This window comes from Eleutherodactylus coqui, chromosome 6 (genome assembly GCF_035609145.1).
Source record: "Eleutherodactylus coqui strain aEleCoq1 chromosome 6, aEleCoq1.hap1, whole genome shotgun sequence".
NCBI classification, from domain to species: Eukaryota; Metazoa; Chordata; class Amphibia; order Anura; family Eleutherodactylidae; genus Eleutherodactylus; species Eleutherodactylus coqui.
In genome coordinates this window covers 71923648-71944721 of record NC_089842.1, presented here as the reverse complement: position 1 = coordinate 71944721, position 21074 = coordinate 71923648, and the positions used below count along the sequence as shown (strand labels likewise).

The 21074-nt window shown below is 44.6% G+C and overlaps 1 protein-coding gene across 4 annotated transcripts in view; it reads right to left on the bottom strand.

Annotated features, from left to right (window-relative positions):
- Positions 1-21074, bottom strand: part of DIXDC1 (DIX domain containing 1) — a 118621-nt gene that overhangs the window by 9559 nt on the left and 87988 nt on the right. For 3 of the 4 annotated variants that reach the window (XM_066606977.1, XM_066606976.1, XM_066606979.1), the window contains 9 exons: positions 17831-17943; positions 16193-16338; positions 14444-14533; positions 14307-14360; positions 13165-13215; positions 8790-8894; positions 7259-7312; positions 6755-6847; positions 855-926 (listed from right to left, as the gene is read on the bottom strand). In XM_066606977.1, the coding sequence (XP_066463074.1) occupies positions 855-926; positions 6755-6847; positions 7259-7312; positions 8790-8894; positions 13165-13215; positions 14307-14360; positions 14444-14533; positions 16193-16338; positions 17831-17943 (778 nt within the window). The remainder of the gene's footprint in view (positions 1-854; positions 927-6754; positions 6848-7258; positions 7313-8789; positions 8895-13164; positions 13216-14306; positions 14361-14443; positions 14534-16192; positions 16339-17830; positions 17944-21074) is intronic. The other variant, XM_066606978.1, reaches the window with a different exon arrangement.

The following is a 21074-nucleotide window of genomic DNA, read 5'->3' as shown; positions in this document are numbered from 1 at the left end:
TGGAGGATGATGGGAACACCTTTTATCGGGGTGTGTTGTGCCAACACTAAAGTGTGCAGAGGTTCCCTTATGGTCTAAGGATGCTTTACGTCACACGGTCTCATTTCTTTGGTTGTGTTGGCAAGAACCATGAACACGAAGGAGTACTCTGACATTCTAGACAATATTGTGCTGCCAACAATGTTACAATACTTTGGGAATGGTCGGCCATACTTCCAACAAGACAACGCGTCTTGTCACAAATGTAACGCGGTTTTACGTTGGTTTGAGGATATGGATGTTCCATGATTGGACTGGGCTGCGTACATCTTTGAGACGTACTGGACATCAGTTCAAGAAATATGATCAGTGTCCATCTTGTAGAGAACTCACCAGACATTTGCAGGATGAATAGAGGAAAACACCAGCTGAAGTGTATCAGATATTAGTAGAAAGTATAGAGTATAGAGAATATCTGATGTCATTAGGGCCAAAGGAGCCCCACTAAGCATTAACATATGTCCATAAATACTACTTCTGATTCTTGCTCAGGTGTCCAAATACTTTTGGTAGGATAGTGTTTATATGCTTGAAGTATAGAGAAGCTGCTGTCAGTGATCTGAATGTGTAGGATTTAGCAGTAAATGGTAGTAAGTTATCCTGAAATCATTAGCCTCATATGGCCATCTTTGAAAAAAAAAATGAAGCTTTTGCACTACTCTATTGGGTGTTGTATTGCAGGCATTTTTTTTCCAAAGGTGGTCATTTCACGTCATACATTTTGGGATCTTCACCCAGGAGCTAAAACATATGTGTATGGAAACTGCTTTGACCGGCACTGCTATAAGATACAGGTAGGAGATGATGAGATCTACCTGGTCGTCCTCCCTGCTCAAGAACTGCTGGAGAAGAACCTTCCTGTTGTCTAGCTCTTTCTGGAGATCAGTCTATGTGAGAAAGCAAATACAGATGTTTCAGGGACACATGAACTCTCACAAGAAGACATCTGATTCATGTTTTGCCAGTGACTACAGAACGTGAAGATACATCATATACCCTGCAGATATCACACAATGCCTACCACTCAGATTGCTCGTTTAAAGAGCAAGGGCAATTCTGGTACAGCGGGGCATCGATGGGGAAATTAACTGCCTCATCATAGCTCTTCCTGATGCCGTCAGCACTACATACCCATGCAGTGAGCTCATATACCAATGTAGCAGAATCTTTTTAAGATTACGCCCTCATCCTTCCATTTGGCTGGGAATCCGTGATGTAGTTTATACCGTGCCTAGGATTCCATATCCACATCACAGAAAAAAAAAAGGCGTGACATGTCGCTTCTTGGCGTGGATTCCGTGCCAATTCTCATGTCAGAATATCTGCACATGGATCAGTATAATTGGATGGGGCTAATCTGTGTGCAGATCTACAGTCTCTGTAAATGCAAATCCTCAACAAAAATCTAAGGCTCAGCCTCAAATATTTTCTGTAACGGATTTTGCCATGTGAACATCGACGAAAAAAAATGATCAAGCATATTGGATCTCAATATGCCTGATACTTTGTTTATACGGAGATAAGCTGCTGCCAGACATCTCTCCATATTAAAAACACGTACACTTGGCTGAACCGAGCAGGGTTTTGCATGAGGAGGCTGCCCAATTGACAGCTAAATAAGTCAACCAAATGACCGTTACTGAATTACCTGTAAAGTATTGACAGTTACTGGTTACCTTAAAAGTATTCCCATATTGGACATTCATAACAAAAGCCATAACCTCACTATATACATTGACTGCTTCAACAGGTGAAATGGGGGTCAGGGGACACTGTGCTAGTGATAGGTGTGGGGATCCAGAGGTGGGGTCTATATCTATCAGACATTAATGCCAAATGCCATCTACCAAAAGTATCTGGACACCCCCTTACATTAGAATGTATCATGTCTTATCATCATGATGGTCTCCTACACCATGCTTCATGTTGTAGGAGTGCAGTCACTTACTACTGTGGCCACTATGGGGTTACTATCACTACTGGGGCCATTATGGGGTTCCCTATCACTACCTATAGGGGTCACTTACAACTGGGGACCCTATTACTACTAGGGTCACTATTACTACTGCAGCCACTATCGGGTCACTACTATACTGTCTTACAATTATAATCGGCCCTTTGAAGGCACCCATAAGTCTGATGCGGCCCATAGTGAAAATGTGTTTGATGCCCCTGATGTAGACCCTTGGAGGTGTCAGCAATAGTTTGGGTGCATATGTGGGTTATGCATATGTGGGCCCCAAGACTTCCATCAAAAAGACTTATACAGCCCTAAGACTTCCATCACAAAGTGCAATGCATCGGCCCGTCTACAATAGTGCAAGGAGTATCATCATTGGACAGTTGAGCAATGGAAGAACATTTTATGGAGTGATGAATAACACTCCATCTTCAGGGCTCAAACCCTATAAAAGCTTGGCCCTGACACTCCTTCGTTGCGTGAGGATTCTACTCCACAGCATTGGTCAAGCTCCACTTTTGCCTGCTCCTCAGCTATTTCTACAAGACTTCCTGATACCGACTTCTGACTTCCCTTCTGACTATGCTACCCAACTCATCCATCTGTACTGCAAACCGAGACCTCCCGTTGCTGACTCCTGGCTCTTCCCAGACTACTTTCCAGGCCTGTGGCTGCTACACCTGAGGCTCCACTCTAGTGCCTCAATCCGCTACATGTACCTTGACATTCTAGACAATAATGGGCTCCCGACAATATGGCAATACTCTGGGAATGGTTGGATACTTCCAACAAGACAATGCGCCTTATTACAAATCCGATGCTGTTTTACATTGGTTTGAGGATAAGGATGTTCCATGATTGGACTGGACTGAACAGAGTCTCGACCTGAGCCCTATTGAATATTTTTAAGATGACCCGGAATGTCGGATCAGGAAATATGAACAGTGTCCATCTTTTTTGAGAGAACTCGCCAAACATTTGCAGGATGAATAGAGGTAAATACCAGCTGAAATGTATCAGATGTTAGTAGAAAGCATGCCACGGAGAGTATCTAATGTCATTAAAGGGGTTGTCCCGCGCCGAAACGGGTTTTTTTTTTTTTCAACCCCCCCCCCCGTTCGGCGCGAGACAACCCCGATGCAGGGAGGTAAAGAAAGCTCACCGGAGCGCTTACCTGAATCCCCGCGCTCCGGTGACTTCTCTACTCACCGCTGAAGATGGCCTCTTCCTCCGTGGACCGCAGCTCTTCTGTGCGGTCCATTGCCGATTCCAGCCTCCTGATTGGCTGGAATCGGCACGTGACGGGGCGGAGCTACACGGAGCTACACGGAGCCCCATAGAAGACTGCAGAAGACCCGGACTGCGCAAGCGCGGCTAATTTGGCCATCGGAGGGCGAAAATTAGTCGGCACCATGGAGACGAGGACGCCAGCAACGGAACAGGTAAGTATAAAACTTTTTATAACTTCTGCATGGCTCATAATTAATGCACAATGTACATTACAAAGTGCATTATTATGGCCATGCAGAAGTGTACAGACCCACTTGCTGCCTCGGGACAACCCCTTTAAGGTCAAAGGAGCCTCACTATGTATTAACATACGGTATGTACATAAGTACTACTGTTTATTCTTGCTCAGGTGTCCAATTACTTTTGGTAGGACAGTGTAAATGTGCATGGAAGGAACATTCAAGATCTAGAGAAACTGCTGTCAGTTATCTGACTGTGCATGTTTTAACAGTAAATTATAAGTAAGTTATCCTAAAAATCATTAGCCACAGATGGCCATCTTTGAAAAAAAGAAGCCTTTGCGCTACTCTGTTGGCTGCTCTAAGTATCGCAAACAATTTTTTTCCCCCAAAGGTGGTCATTTCACGTCATACATTTTGGGATATCTTCAGCCAAGAGGTAAAACACATCCGTATGTAATAAGGTTCATGAAACATATGGAAATTGCTTATTGACCGGCACTACTAATATACGGGTAGGAGATGACGAGATCTGCTTGGTTGTCCTCCCTGATCAAGACCTGCTGGAGTAGGACCTTCCTGCTGTCTAGGACAGTGTATTTTGTGGTTATGCCATAACAGTATCTTACAATTGGAAATGATTGAAAAATGTCAGGCAGTTCTTCTCTGCTTATCTAAATTAAAAAAGCCTACATGCTTGTTCTTGCACCACACTTCGACCCCTTTGCGTGACCTTTGGCGGATGATTTTGGTGTCATTAGATTTGTGACATCCTCCCCATTACCGTAAAATCATAAAATGTGAGTTTGATACATTGAGTGACCTGCCAGGCAAGGTCAAAGTTTCTATGTTAAGTCTAGTAGCGCGGTTGTGCTTCAGCCAACAGCGCCGGTAGGGAGAGTCAAGCATTGTAAGCGACGTTCATATCAAATGCTTACCAGTTTGACTGTCGCCATGTCCCCAAAACGTGGAAGACCAAGCCGTGGACAGTGAACCGTTCAAGCCCAATCCTCGGCTCGACAGTTCCTAACACATTTACAACTATTTTACCAAACATTTTATGTTCGCGTAGAGAACACCGTGTCAGTCTAATGAGATAGAAGTGGGGATGATCTGAAAGATGTCGGCATCGTGCTGCTGTAGAAGGTTCTTTTTCATGTACGGCAGATATACGATTTAATGTTGGATGAGTCAACTGTGAGGTTTGTGAAACATACAAACAATACTGAATAATTCATCAGTTGTTCTGGAGGCACCATCTGGCCAGCACACATATACTGTGAACATATGTACAGCTGAAGGGCCATTAGCCAGGTAATGAAGTGCCAGGGACTAGTAAATGTCTCCGGATAATGGCTCTCCCTATGGCTGTATTATGGAGCATATTTGTTCAGGCGGCCCTGTGCACCTTTATGCCCATTCATACTGTATTTGTATCCTTAGTAGAGATGAGCGAGCACCAAAATGCTCGGGTCCTCGTTAATCGAGTCGAGCTTTTCTTATAATTCGAGAGCTCTATTCGAGTAACGAACCCCATTGACTTCAATGGGAGACTCGAGCATTTTTGTATGGGACCCGCTGGTTGCCGAGTTTTTTTTTTCTTTTTCCTGCTCTTTCTCTCTCTCTCTCCCCTCCGCTAACCCAGCCACAAACTACCATTGACGTCCGCAGCGGGGAAGGGTCAAATCAGACTCGCCAGCGGCTGGGAGGGGCCAAAACTGAGGCGGGGTCGAACACGGTGTAATGCTCACTCGAGTAGCAAGCAGCATCGAGTATGCTAATACTCGACGAGCATCAAGCTCGGAACAGTACGTTCGCTCAACTCTAATTCTTAGTTATCGTCTATATACCAACTACCACAAAACTACTGAAAACTCAGTAACTCCATCATACCAGGACCTGTCTTCTCTGCAAATACAATGTTAAGTTTGTGCAGGGCGCAAGTACGGAGGCTCTCAAAGATGTCACCAACACGTTAAATCGTGACGCAATTAATGTCCGCAATGCACTAACGTATATATGAATGAAGACACCAGGAAGTGGGAAACACCAATATAGGAGTGGGAATACTCTTGCTAACTAAGTTAAACTTGGCAAGCCCTGCCTAAAAGTAGGCTGATCCTCCCTATAGGTGTGCCCCACATCTTGAAGCCTAAGGGACCTGGCTTGTCCCTAGATGAGTGATAGGGAAGGATATAAAGTAAATGGAAATGCTAGGTATAGCAAACAGAGCTAGGTAAAGGTGAATAAAACCCATAGTAAAAGGAACAATACCTCTTCAGCGCCACCTATTTGAAGGCAGCATTCCTTCAAATCAATGTAAGACCCTCTAAACAAAGGAAAGGTGTGTGAAGACGCCTAGGAGGTGAGTGAGGAGACTTATAGCTGCAGATGACACACCATGCACCCAAGAAAATAACCAGCACCCATGTAAAGGCGGGTTCAGAATACATACACTACCATTATGGCTGATTGATTGGCTGGCTGTGGGAAATCCCTCTGTCAGCCAATCAGTCCATACACTACAAGATATGATATAGAAGGGAAGAGAAGAAGGGAGCATTAGACACTGATGGATTCCGGACAGACAACATCTAAGGGAACTTCTGCAGTGACAGGAAACCCCAAGGGATTCTTGACAGATGACTTCTAAGGGAAGTTTTCCAGTGATAGGAAAGAGGCCCTCATCAGTGCTGAGCGCTGAAAGACAGCGGGCATCCACTAAAGGTGCGATCACGTGGGTTGGAACTGACGTTGTCGACGCCTCCCCTGCTCCACATGAAAATCCAAAACACCAGCTCACCGCACGGACACAACAACCGTCGGGTGCACAGACAGGTACAAGCACACCTCACAGCAATAGAAAACAGAACCTGGGGTTCTTCCATGCATACCAGAATAAAAACAGTATTTTATTTAAACATCATGGATAAAAAACATCTTCCCAAAAAAATTGTTTGCGCTTGCATGTTTTGAACAGAATTCTTACTAAGAACTCTATTTGAAACATGTAAATCCCCCAAAAAATTTTGGGAAGATGTTTTTTATCCATGATGTCTAAAAAAATACTGTATTTATTCTGGTATGCATGGAAGAACCCCAGGTTCCGTTTTCTACTACAGGCAGCAGGACTTCTGTCTTTAGTTTTATTAGTAGCATGTTTTAAACAGCTCGGCTAGAGAGAACACTGATAAAAAGGAGGAAATCATTCTAGCAGGCTCAATGCTGATGTAGCCTGACCACCATATTCTGCTACATTCAGTAACATAACCGTACTGTGCGCTACCTTTTGATAATTGGCTTCAGAAAGTTTTCGATGTGCTTCATCTAGTTTCCCTTGCATTTGCTGTATGAGCCAATCCTTTTGTGTGATTTCTTTCTGTGGGAAAGAAGAGGTTTAGCGATTGCATGCGCATCTCTCAGTATACTCAAGGAACATTGTATATAGTATAGAGACCCAGATTGTACAGATCCAAATCACTATCTATCTAGCTCATATCTAGCCATCTCATATCTAGCCATCTCATATCTAGCCATCTCATATCTATCCGTCTATCTCATATCTATCCGTCTATCTCATATCTATCCGTCTATCTCATATCTATCCGTCTATCCCATATCTATCTATCTCATATCTATCTATCTCATATCTATCTATCTCATATCTATCTATCTCATATCTACCTATCTCATATCTACCTATCTACCTATCTACACACACACACATATATATCTTATTATGAAATCTATTATATTCATTTAAACAGCTAATATAAAAATTAAGTCATACTTTATATTCCGTTATAAACTGATTTCTTTCTTCCAATTTTCTTTGTAAATCCACCTAAAAAAAATAAACCACAGTGTAAAACGCCTCTACTGAATCTCAGTTTTAAACAATTTCAGAGTTCGCCTTCCTAAAACTAGGGCTGGGGTTTCCCATCACTTGCTCCTGAGACTGCAGAGTTGCCTGCCTTTTGAGGAACCACAATGCCATCATTTCTTAGGCCTCAGTACCCAGAGAGTCACAGGCATGTATGTCCCTTGTATGAATGAAGTGATTGCCAAGCATGAGCCCTGCTACATTCCCTGGCAGATGAATGCTGTGGCAGTTCACATGCTCGACCACCTCATTCCTCTGGGAGAACACAGGACCCCCATTCTTGTGATCAGTGGGAGTCCCAGCGGTCGGGCACTTATCTGATATTCTACGGATAGGGAATACGTTAGAACCTTGGAATGACAGCAGTAGACCGTTCGCTACTGTTCCTTTGTACTAGTTATAATAAAGGTTATTCAATGTCAGTTTGAGTCGATACAACACCTTCTGAAAGATAGTATCAAAATTCTGGCTAGCAGTTGCAAAAGATACTGTAGGTGACCTTTTACAGCAATTCTTCTGGCTCTTTACAAAGGATTCTGCTATTTCTCAATTATACATTCTTGATTTTTTTGCTCAATTCCGTAGTATATCTTTTTTTTTTTGGGGGGGGGGGGGGGGAGAAGGGGTTAAGTTGTGCATATGATTTTAAGATACTTTGTAATATATTTAACCAGACAATTGTTTTTAACTGCTCCTACACTTACCTCCGTTGCCTCTTACTGTTGTCCCAAAAATAAGACCCTATCGTATATTAATTTTTGCCCCAGAAGAGGCACTAGGTCTTATTTTAGGGGCATGTTTTATTATACTCACCTCGGTCCGAGTCCTCCCGCTGGTCTCTGGAGCTCCAGCGCACTTGCTGCAGTCCTTGGCCACCCAATGAAGATGGCTTCCTGGTTACGGGATTCATAAATCCGCCTCCAGGAAGCGATGGCTGTGATTAGTTCTCGAGCGCTGCATTGATTGGCAGCACCAATCCCAGCCATCGCAATGGTTTGCTGAGCAGCTCTTGAGTACCAATCACAGCTATCACTTCCTGGAGGTGGGATTTATGAATCCCATAACCAGGAAGCGATCTTCTGTGGGTGGCCGAGGACTGCAGCAAGTGCGCTGGATCTCCGTAGAGCAGTGGGAGAACCTGGACCAAGCGTGCTAGGTAATGTATTGCTTTTTTTAATGTAATGCAGCTAGCGCTTCTATTTCAGGCATCCCTGAAAATCCTGAAAAATCTGGGTAGGTCTTATTTTTGGGAAAACGTGATACTGCAGATAAGGCAGTGTAGTATGGAGGGGTCTGCAGTAAGTGTCAGTGCAGGAAGGCCAGCTATCTCATTAGCTCTGTGTTATCAGCTGTTGCACACAGAATGACAGTGGTCTATACAAATATGTAGTGTAAGTAGTTCCTCTTTCAGTACCCGAGTTTGGTTGTTATAACTTACATTCTGATTGTGCAGCTCATCTTTGTCCATGCTGCTTCGCAGTAATTCTTGCTTTAATTGAAGTACGGCAGTTTCTTGCTGAGCCATTCTTTGCTGCAGGGCATCCTGTGAAAGGGACACATCAGGTTGTTATACAATGTCCTCTACTAATGCTGCGTGCAGCTGCCAAACTTGTGGAATAATACTGACCACAGAAATGGTAATGCTACATGTAGATGGCCATAGATGTCTCAGTAACACCACTGTGAGATAAGCCCCATCCACCATCCACTACGAACCCCCACATGTCCCCAGTGAAATCTCATTGACAACAAAACCAGAGCATGCAGGGTTAAAAACATCCTTCACTTTTCTGCAAATCCTCTATATTGCCTTAAAGAGCGGTCAGAGGCCAACATTTGGCATATGTAGAGATCAATGTCTATAGAAGGCCTCATGCACAACAATGGTATCAGTAGCACAGATCACATTTTTAATACTTAAAGGGGTATTCCCATCTCCTGAATCATGGGACAATGACAGCTCAGTGATATGTTCAGGACATTCTTCAGCCACATGTGTTCCTCTCATGGCGGCTTCCAAGAGGCAGCAGGATAATGCTCGGCCGCACACAAGGATGTCACAGGAGTCGCCACAACATTGTATATCCAAGGTGGACAGCAGCAACAGTAGCGAAAAAAAACCAAAGGGTGAGGCAACCCCAGCGTTGGTATGTTTGCCAGCCACTCAGAATTAGGTTTTGGACAAAAAACCTCAAGACACTATCTCAGAAATAAATGAATGAGTAGCAGCAGCTGTGGAGGCAGTTTTAAAAGGCAAAAATGTATTCCTCCATAAAAATCAAGGGAACAACGTTTCGACCTGTGGATGGTCTTTTTCAAGTCCACATAATGGAGAGGAATACTGAGCATGGGCACATAATGGAGAGGACTACTGAGCGTGGGCACATAATGGAGAGGACTACTGAGCATGGGCACATAATGGAGAGGACTACTGAGCATGTGCACATAATAGAGAGTATTATTGAGCGTGGGCACATAATGGAGAGTACTACAGAGCACGGGCACATAATGGAGAGGACTACTGAGCGTGGGCACATAATGGAGAGGACTACTGAGCGTGGGCACATAATAGAGAGTATTATTGAGCGTGGACACATAATGGAGAGGACTACTGAGCGTGTGCACATAATGGAGAGGACTACTGAGCACGGGCACATAATGGAGAGGACTTCTGAGCATGTGTACATAATGGAGAGGACTACTGAGCGTGTGCACATAATGGAGAGGACTACTGAGCATGTGCACATAATGGAGAGGACTACTGAGCGTGTGTACATAATGGAGAGGGCTACTGAGCGTGGACACATAATGGAGAGGACTACTGAGCGTGTGCACATAATGCGGAGGACTACTGAGCGTGTGCACATAATGCGGAGGACTACTGAGCGTGTGCACATAATGGAGAGGGCTACTGAGCGTGTGCACGTAATAGAGAGTATTATTGTGCGTGGGCACATAGTGGAGAGGACTACTGAGCGTGTGCACATAATAGAGAGTATTATTAAGCGTGGGCACATAATGGAGAGGACTACTGAGCGTGTGCACATAATAGAGAGTATTATTGAGCGTGGGCACATAATGGAGAGGACTACTGAGCACGGGCACATAATGGAGAGGACTACTGAGCGTGTGCACATAATGGAGAGGGCTACTGAGCGTGGACACATAATGGAGAGGACTACTGAGCGTGTGTACATAATGGAGAGGACTACTGAGCATGTGCACATAATGGAGAGGACTACTGAGCGTGTGTACATAATGGAGAGGGCTACTGAGCGTGGACACATAATAGAGAGGACTACTGAGCGTGTGCACATAATGCGGAGGACTACTGAGCGTGTGCACATAATGGAGAGGGCTACTGAGCGTGTGCACATAATGGAGAGGACTACTGAGCGTGTGCACATAATAGAGAGTATTATTGTGCGTGGGCACATAGTGGAGAGGACTACTGAGCGTGTGCACATAATAGAGAGTATTATTAAGCGTGGGCACATAATGGAGAGGACTACTGAGCGTGTGCACATAATAGAGAGTATTATTGAGCGTGGGCACATAATGGAGAGGACTACTGAGCACGGGCACATAATGGAGAGGACTACTGAGCGTGTGTACATAATGGAGAGGACTACTGAGCGTGTGCACATAATGGAGAGGACTACTGAGCGTGTGTACATAATGGAGAGGACTACTGAGCGTGTGCACATAATGGAGAGGACTACTGAGCGTGTGCACATAATGGAGAGGACTACTGAGTGTGTGTACATAATGGAGAGGACTACTGAGCGTGTGCACATAATGGAGAGGACTACTGAGCGTGTGCACATAATGGAGAGGACTACTGAGCATGTGCACATAATGGAGAGGACTACTGAGCGTGTGCACATAATTGAGAGGACTACTGAGCGTGTGCACATAATAGAGAGTATTATTGAGCGTGGGCACATAATGGAGAGGACTACTGAGCGTGTGCACATAATGGAGAGGACTACTGAGCGTGGGCACATAATGGAGAGGACTACTGAGCGTGGACACATAATGGAGAGGACTACTGAGCGTGGGCACATAATGGAGAGGACTACTGAGCGTGGGCATATAATGGAGAGGACTACTGAGCATGTGCACATAATGGAGACGACTACTGAGCGTGGGCACATAATGGAGAGGACTACTGAGCGTGGACACATAATGGAGAGGACTACTGAGCGTGGGCACATAATGGAGAGGACTACTGAGCGTGTGCACATAATGGAGAGGACTACTGAACGTGTGCACCCGAGGAGTCAGTCATGACTCGGTGCTTGCGCCAGGGGACTTTACCTTGCCATTGTTTATGGGGCTGGTTTGAGGTAACAAAAATCTCTTTAGATTACATCACCTTTATGCAGAGTAAAAGTGATTTTCCTTTTATTAAGCTATTCACGGTATAATTCAAGACAAACAGTAACTACTATAGTTGTTATTGTACACAGATGACACACGTGAGTAGGAGGATAATGTGACGGTGCCAACTGCGGTGGTGGCTGGTGAGCACAATGCCAAGAAGCATCATTACAGAAGCTCTAGACATTAGTGTTACAGTGCCGACAACACCCTGACTTCTGCGTTGCGGGCTCTGGTCTGAGGTGGTGTCACAACATCATTCTTGGACTATGTGACACACTGGATAGCGCATGCCCAACGTCATTCTGTTCTGGACACCGTAAGAGTAACATCTCCCTTTGGTAACATTGCTGATAGACAGCCCAGCCAGCCTATCAGGCCTACTGCAAGGATATTTCAGCCGCTTCCTTTTTATTAAGGATAACGATTATACTGGTTGTGTATACACTGTGCCAGAGTCTATTACAGTCCTGTAATTTTAGTGTTCAGCTTTAGTTAGGTGTCCGTCGTTCAGTTAGGTCCTTAGGTTTTAGTAATTCTTGTAGAAGTCACCCATTAGTGTTGCACTGCTTCTGGTCTCTCTTCCCTAGTGAGGTCTCCCTCTTCAGGGCAGGTGCTCTTTTACTTTACTATCCCTCCTTCCTTCTGTGCCTGGCCCACCCTCCTGTGTTCCCCTGCATGGAGTCTCCTGTTGCCTTAGCGGTGATCCGTTCAGCAGCCAGCTGCAGCACTGAGCTGTTGTAACTTGATAGACGAGGGGTGGTCCACGAGGAAAGGAAGCTGGTTTCAGAGGAGAGAAGAAAGATCCTCCTGTGTCTGCAGTTGCCATACCAGTTAACTGACTGGAATGGCAGTGGTCGGCATCTGTAGCCGTAGTACTGAATGTATATAGCAGTGCATGCTATGCATAGCACACTGATGGGAAGGGGCTATAGACGAAGTCAGGGGCCCACTGGGGGATTCACCGGCTCCTCGGTGGGTCAGTCTGAGCCTGCTGAGCGGTATTCTTTTCTCAGTGGGAGTCAATACATTCCCCAGAAAATTTCAAATGGATCAACCAAAGGTAGCGCCAAAATCAATGCGGCCCCAGTCTAACCTATACTCTTTACAATAAGTGAATGATTCCATGTCAGAACTTCAGCTGAAAGTGAATTTTTTGCAACATGTATTGAATACGCAGAAAGTGTAAAATACTAAAATGACATCTCTAACTTTTTGCATCCCAGCTGCTAAACCTACAGTAAGCAGATAATGGTTCTTTAGTAAATTCCATTAACGCATTAGCCACACATGATAGTTGTGAGATTAGTTCCACATCATGACAGCATCAGTGCCAGCTTTACAGAATAAGAGAGTGGGCGAGGCAACCTGCCAAGCCTGGATCAGGTAGGTAAATGACTCCCCCACCAGCACACATCATCCCCCCTCACCTTAATCCCTTGCAGGTTCCGATTCTCCTGCTTGCAGTTTTGAAGTTCCTTCTGCAAAGACAACATTTAATGTGAGATTCACCAATATAAGTCACAGTGGAGCATAGAGTGGGATAGGGTAATGTTTCAGTTAGATTAGGGAATGCGAGCTGCGCCAAAGTTGCTCAGTCACAACTTGCATCAGACACTGCCCGTGTGCGGTCTGATTTACGCTGAGACAGCATATTTACATGAATTTGCATGTCCTGACACGAATAGGACATGCAATGAGCTTTACCACGCGAACCATTAGTCCATGTGAAAAACATCAATGTGCATAGCTTCACAGGCTATACTGGGACCGCGTGCTGTCCGTGGATTAACACAGGCAGCACATGGTCCAAAATACGCTAGTGTAAAAGGGCCGTCAGCACCTAACCATAAGAGCTGTAGATAAACATCTGGGATAAGATGATCAGGGATAAAAGGCAGAAAGTTTTTTTTGGCTCTTTTACACGTAACGGTTGCTGCTCAAAATTTGTTAAAAAGGACGGAAGTGTGCGATAATTGATGCATCTAAGCATAAAACCATCGGAGACTTTTTGCTTGTCACTTAGTTTCAGCCTGGATAAAAATCATCGCTGGCTCGGGCCAAACATTGGAATGTGAAGCACTTCGCAAAGAGTAATCAAGAATATTCTGCACGAGTGCGAACAGTTAGTGGTGACGTCACTCGCTCGTGCGCTCATTTAAACGAGAGTCGTACCGTGTAAAAGGGGGCATAAGTAAGTGCCGCTCCTCAGCTACAAAACATTAGAAGCGGGCATTGAGTCATGAAGAAATGCAGGAAGGCAAACTTATACAATGAAGGCAAAGTAAAATATAATACCCCATCTACATAGATTAATGCCCGCAAGCGACCAGTGCGACCCCCAACACTACAACCAAGGATGAGCCAACTATGGAAATGAGCTTGTGAGGACAGACGTTCTCCGTTGACCATAGTTGTAACGTTCTAGCACATTTGTACCTTGTAAGGATCTCCTTCTATTCTTCAAGTCCCCCCCCCCCCCCCCCCCGATGTACAAGTCATCGGCTCATATACACACATTACTACATCTATCCTGGAAAGCAGACATCCGGAGTGTTCAGTCACATCTTACCTTTAAAGATTGGTTTTCACTCATACTTTGGTCAAGTCGACTTTTGATGATGACCTGAAAGGAGATGTCATTAGTGCCCAGCAGAGCGGTGGGCAGCGTGTATACCGCCACGACAGTAAGGAAAGGTATGGGCTCACCAATTGTTCCTCCGGGCACGCCCCGTCCTCACGCAGGCAGAACAAGCTCTCTTGTTCGTCTTCGGGAAGGGATCCATTTAGCAGCAAGGCCTGAATAGGAAACACAATACTGTAACCAAGGAGAAGAATGGAGCGCGGCCTCCTGTGACTGCGGACCGAGGGAAGGGGGAGAAAGGGCTCTTTTGTTAGAATTAGAATAAGGGAACAGAAACAGTCCGGAGTGAAGGAAATAAAGTACAGTAAGGATGCTGGGCTGCTTTTATCGCTGACGGTCCTATGAACCCCGTTGTAGAAATCCTTTATTTCCTTCTTACATAACATCTTCTGATGCCTCACATGACCCGCTCTTCTCAAAAAACACTTTACTTTCACCTACTGAGATTCCTGTTACTTGAAATCTGGGTCACTTCTCATGCTATCACACCGTTCAGTAACACCATTGAATGATGTAACAAAACTGTGTCAGAGACTTCTAGGGGTGCAAATATTTATCTCTCAGATTTGAAATGTAGCGCAAGGACGGCCCAAATGTATTAGGGGGCTTATAAAACACTGGTCTACGTAAATCTGCCTGTACAGTTCTGGGCACCAGTACTCGAGAAGGACATATCAGAGCTTGAGCAGGTACAAGGGGGGTTACTAAAGTGATAAACGGAATAAGAGGACTACAAGACCCAGAGAGGTTATCTAGACTGAGGTTATTCATTTTAGAAAAAAGACGGCTGAGGGGCGACCGACCTACTAACTATGTATAAATATATCGGGGGACAATACAGAGATCTCTCCCATTATCTGTTTATACCCAGGACTGTGACAAGGGGACGCCCTCTACGTCTAGAGCAAAGAAGGTTTCTACACCGACATAGATGGGGGTTCTTTACTGTAAGAGCAGTGAGTCCATGCGACTCTCTGCCTGAGGATGTGGCGATGAAAAAGGTCAAGAGGGGCCTAGATGCCTTTCTTGAGTGATACTACATTATATGTTATAATCACTAATAACTTCAGAAGGGTCGGTGATCCCGGGGTTATTCCAAATGCCAGATTGGAGCGGGCAAGGAATTTTTTCCCTTTAAATTTGGAAAATTGGCTTCCACCTCATTGTTTTTTTTTTGCCTTCCTCTGGATCAACATTGGGGGTAACAGGCTGAACTGGATGGACATATGTCGTTTTTCGGTCTTACACTGTATCTTACTATGTTGCGTTCTCTCTTAAGTAAAACATAGCTCTATGCAAGGTTATATTTTGGAACGGTATTCATTTCAATTGCACTTTGAAATCTGCATCCTAAGTGCCCCACTTAGCTGAATGGGAATCTGGATTTTTTTGCCACTTTTTGACTCGGATTACATAAGGAATCCATATTGGGAAAACTGCACACAGATTTTCTCCATCAAAATAGGCCAGGATTTTGGAGTGAAATCTGCACAAAAAAATCTGACACCTGTGTGAACATACCCTAAAAAGGGAGCTTGTCAGTGCCTCCTACCGCCCATGGTTATAGCTGCATGAATCTACTGGCAGGTTCCCATTAACATAGTTTATATAGCGTTATATAGAGTTCATTTATACTGCCAACATGTTTCCCAGCGCGGTAAAGAGACAGTCAGCAGTCCCATAGATCCCTGTCCCTGTTGGGTTCACCACCTTGTCTTCTACAGCAACCTTCACCGACTGCAGGTAGAAGCATTTTGGCAGATTGTACACAAATTTTTCTACCTCCGAAACTCCACAGAGGCATTTGTACACACCTGTAAACCTGATATCATTTTTTTGGCTTCCTCCATCTCCTTCTCTAAATGATCCTGTTGCTCCAGGAGATGGTCCTCCCATGAGGTGTCCGGGGACATGACAGGGCTGGTGGGCTGACACTCAGGTAGAGGTATGGAGGCTTCATCTGCGATCAAACAAAGTAGAGCATCATGGATAGACGGCAGAGATATGAGGACCAAGAACTCCTGAAAAGAACTAAAGCACCGAGTGTTCTATAGCTCTATTTGGGAATGACATTGTAGTATTATCTGGGAACTGTATCAGAGTATTATGGAGGGCCTTTAGGAAAGTATTCTTTAGATTGGTTTTCCAGTTTTATATGCATAAAGCTTTCAGTGATATAAAAAATTCTAATAGAGTTGCAATTAAAAGTCAGTGAACTCTTTAGAATTACCTAGATTTCGACATTGATTACTAATAAAACGTGGTTGTGAGCCGAGTCAGAATTATAGACAACCATAATCTAACTAATTACACAGTTGTACTTTTATTGAACACATTGATTAACCATCCACAGTGGAGGGAGAAAAAGTAAGACGACTTCATGGTTAATGAATTCTCCAACACCTAATTGGCCAAAATTGCTTCAGTTAAGGAGATAAGATTGGAGGCGTGGGTTTCACAGGTGCTTTGCCCATTAAATAAAAGCACACAAGGCCTGGTTACTGACACATATGTTCTTTTCAAGAAAGATTGGTTAGTGTGAACCATGCCTTGATGCAAACAACTTTCAGAAGACGTCAGAAGATGTGTTATAGAGACCCATGAAGCTGTAAAAGCTCACAAAAGCATTGTTAAAGACATGGGTGTACATTAGTCCATGTTTTGATGCAAACAAATTTTAGAAGACCTCAAAGAGCTGTTATGGAGACACACAGAAACAGTAAACAAATAAGTAAAAAAATGGTGAGGAATTAAAACAGAAAGTATATTATAAAGTTGTATAAGGCCTCCTGCACACGGGCATATTTGCACTGCGGAGTCCGCGGCGGGCGTCCGCCTCCGGACTCCGCAGCAAATACTGCCTGTAGCATTTAATGGCAAAACGCCATTTCACCTCCACGAGTGGAAATCGATTGCGGGCTAGCGGGTTACGCACAGCCGGCTTCCATACACGTCACCCCCAGCGCCGGCGACTACTGCGCATGCGCGACGGAGTGCCGGCAGGCACATCCACAGCGCTCGCATGAAGACGCCGGACAGGTATGCAGGGTTCACCGGTTGGGCACGGGGTCGAACTCCGCTGTGGGAATCCTGCATGCGGGGTCCAACCTGCCCATGTGCAGGCGGCCTAAGTTTTCACTTATGCAGTGATTAATGCTAAAATGGCAAAATTATGCCGACACTACATAACATTGCCTAACAAGTGCGCTAGAATTTACAATAGAAATAGTCTAAAAATGGCAAGTAGGGGCCCTGTGGTAAATTTATTCTAAATCCAGCTCTGCGTGAATGACTTTTAGGTGTTTTTGTACCTCTCTCCAAGGCATATAAAAGTTTCTGCAGTTTTCTTGGAGATTTCCTTTAATTTGCTCGATTTAGTTTTATCTGCCCAAGCTAAAATATTCTCATATCCATCATGTTGTATCTGCATGAAACGGACAGGACAATCTCACCTTTCTTCGATATGCTCTCCTCACATTGTATGATTGTGATTTCTGCCTTCTCCTCACACTGGATGCCGTTGACCTCTGACTTTGAGCTATGCACGGGACTTGGCGATGCCAGGCTAAAAGCAAAGTGTATTGAGAGGTTAGGACTGACAGATACAGCTGCCCTTCATTCTTGTATCTTTCCATGTGATTACTTGTATGTGGCATATTTCTCCCCAGGTTGGAAAAATGTAGCTCTACCACTACCAGCATGTGTGAACCCAAGAGAAGTGTAACCATGTTGATTTTCCATACACAGGCATGTAGATAATAATAAATGTGTTTTTATGCAGAGACTACTTCCTGAAGTACGGTATTAATTTTTTACTTCTAAGGCTTCGTATAATTTATGGGTCCCTTCTGAATTATAGAAAATTGCAGCTGTCAGACTAGCTTCAGTTCATCCATAATGATCAGACAGGCCAATCGCATTAGTCTCCATGGGGTAGTGGGCTTAGTGGTATTTAATCCTGTATATAGAGAGACCCTGATCATCTGCTGGGCTGCAACACAACCTAGACTGGTGCTAATGATTTTACCTCTTACCAGGACAGACGCATTCGCTACAAGGAGCCTTAAGGAAATACCAAAAGCAAACCACAACTGATGCAGTTATTGATCCTCCTTCACACTTATCAATGTCTTCTAGTAATTATGACTATGAAGAATGACACAGTGGGGAGGTGTTCTACAAAAACTCTGCAGTTCTCCAATTATGTCCTATGGAAATTTCCAGGGGTTAAGCTTTTGGGGGCAGGAGGGTCTGAAGCCATCCAATGAACCCATTAGGTAAATGGATTGCTAGGAAATGTTCCGAAAAGTGCTTTTATAGTAAATCACAGTTTTTGCACACAGTTTCACTTGCATTTTTTTTATGTCCAAAAGGAAGACAATGGAGATAACCCAAAAGACACATTCTGGAGAGAGCGTGATAAAAGGCAAGATAATAAAGAAACTGGTCTCCAGCATAATATGGATGGGGTTTTCAACTCCTCAAGGACCACACTTTTTTTTTTCCAAAGCCATGAATAGTTTTATTTCTATTTTTTTAATTGTAGCATTTAATGTACCACGTAATGCGATAAAAAAATTAAGACAGGTAAAAAGGAACAAAAACACCATTACACTATTGCTTTTTGTGTTTTGATCTTACAGCATTCACAATGCAGTCAAACATCATCAATTGGGTGGTCCTACTGCGGGTGCTGTGTGGAGGCGGCCTGGGTCACCACGCAGTGCTGAGCCCAATAGCATAGGAATTGGCTAAAGAGAGGTCACTGGGAAGGGGCTACTGGGCTTATACAATTTGGTCGTACTGCTAAGGGTCGCAATTGTGAACCGGCCCCTTAGGCTGCCTGTACACAAATGGATTCTTGCTGCGGAATCCGCACCGCGGATCCGCAGTGAATACCATATATAGCATGCTATGGTAAATCGATTCTTCCTGCACACTGGCGGAAGACAATTGCGGTCTCTACAAGTGTTGGAAGTTTGCAGCATGCTACATTTTTGCACAGATTCCATGCGGACAGATTTTATTGAAGTTAATGGAAGATGTCCGCCCTGTGGCCTATCCGTAATTAACATTGTGGACAGGTCACGGATTCTACATCATCGCCTAGCGACGGCGCAGGAACAAGGAACATTTGAAAAGAAAAATCTGCACTGCGCAAGTCCGACCATTTGTAGTACAGATGAAGAGGAAAAGAGATAGGTACATGCAGACGCCGGCAGCTGTCAGGGTCGGATTCTGCTGCAGGCTTCTGCATGTGGAATCCAGTTCTGCCGTGTGCAGGCGGCTTTAGCGAACGGGGGCCATGGGTTGCTCCTTCTGCGGGTGCTGTATTGTCACCATGCAGTGCTGTGCCCAGGAGTGTAGGGATCCACTAAAGAGAGGTCACTAGTGGGCTTATACAGTTTGATCACAATGTAAGCAAGAACCTCAAGTTTATATATTCACCATAGAATCTACACAGGTTAGAAGGCTGTTATCGCCGATCACAGACCTTGTGGGAGGGTCTTAGCTGTTCTTCACAGCCACCAAAGCCATGAGATATATATTTAGCTATAGATTGCACGCTCTCGCTGGCGGGGTGCTCTCTACCTCTCTACCAGTCTGTCACTCATTTAGGCGGCTTTCCTACAAGTGTTTTATCTCGGCTATTTTGCCATGATAAAACACCGGCCAAAAATCACGACCATTCCAATGCATCCATTCAGATGGGGGATTTACCAGTGCGTAAAATCTTTTGCCGGAAAACGTAACCGATTCCCATAGACTCCTATGGGAGCCGTCAGAAAAGGGGAGGGGAGGGAGCTTAGCAGCGGGTCGCATTGCTCCCCACAGGCTGGGGAGAGAGGGGAGGGAAATTAGCTTTGCAAGTGCTGCTAAAGTCCCCCCCTTCCCCAGACGGCAGAGGGAGGGAGAGTGAGGTGGAGGGACTTTAGCAGCGCTATAGTCTCTCCCCCCGGCCGATGGAATTCCGGGCTGTGGCATATATGTACACCGCAGCCCGGCCGTCTGAATGGGCGAGAAAACAGGAGATTTAGCTGTGACTTGGTCGTGGCTTTCTTTCATTCATGCGATTTTCGGATGAGATTTGGGCGGCTGGAAATTGCAGCGCCCATGTGAACGAGCCCTAAGTCTTGTTATTGTCTTTGCTCTTTCTTAGGGCCGTTTTAGTCGAGCCAATGTATCGTTTGAATGAGTGAATTACATCACTGTTGGCTCATTCAATGGAGAAATCATTCAGTCTTTGCTGTGTAAGTGAATGAGAAGGACCGAACGAGCGCTGTTTAAACCGAATGAGAAGTGAATGAGCCAAGTGAATGGTTCTTATGCCTGCATAAGATGAACAATAAGAGAATGATTCTCGTTTGGTTATTGGTTCGTGTTTAGCCCGAACGATAATCGTTCACTTTGCGTTTGAGCGATTTTCTTGAAGGATAATTACGTATGCTGTCTAAGAGCCCCTTTATGCTACGTACTACAATCCTTGAAGTAATGACGTTTTAACATAAGTACAGTATATATATATATACACACACGGTGGTCCCCCAAAGTACAACAATTAACTAATCTTCTAGTACAATGCTATATCAGAAAATCGGGACACAATTCCAATGCGGTCTCCACGGCGGGGAGGTATGAGAAGGCTTCTAGATGGGGAATAGATTATACATCCAGATACAAAGTGACAGCTCGCCA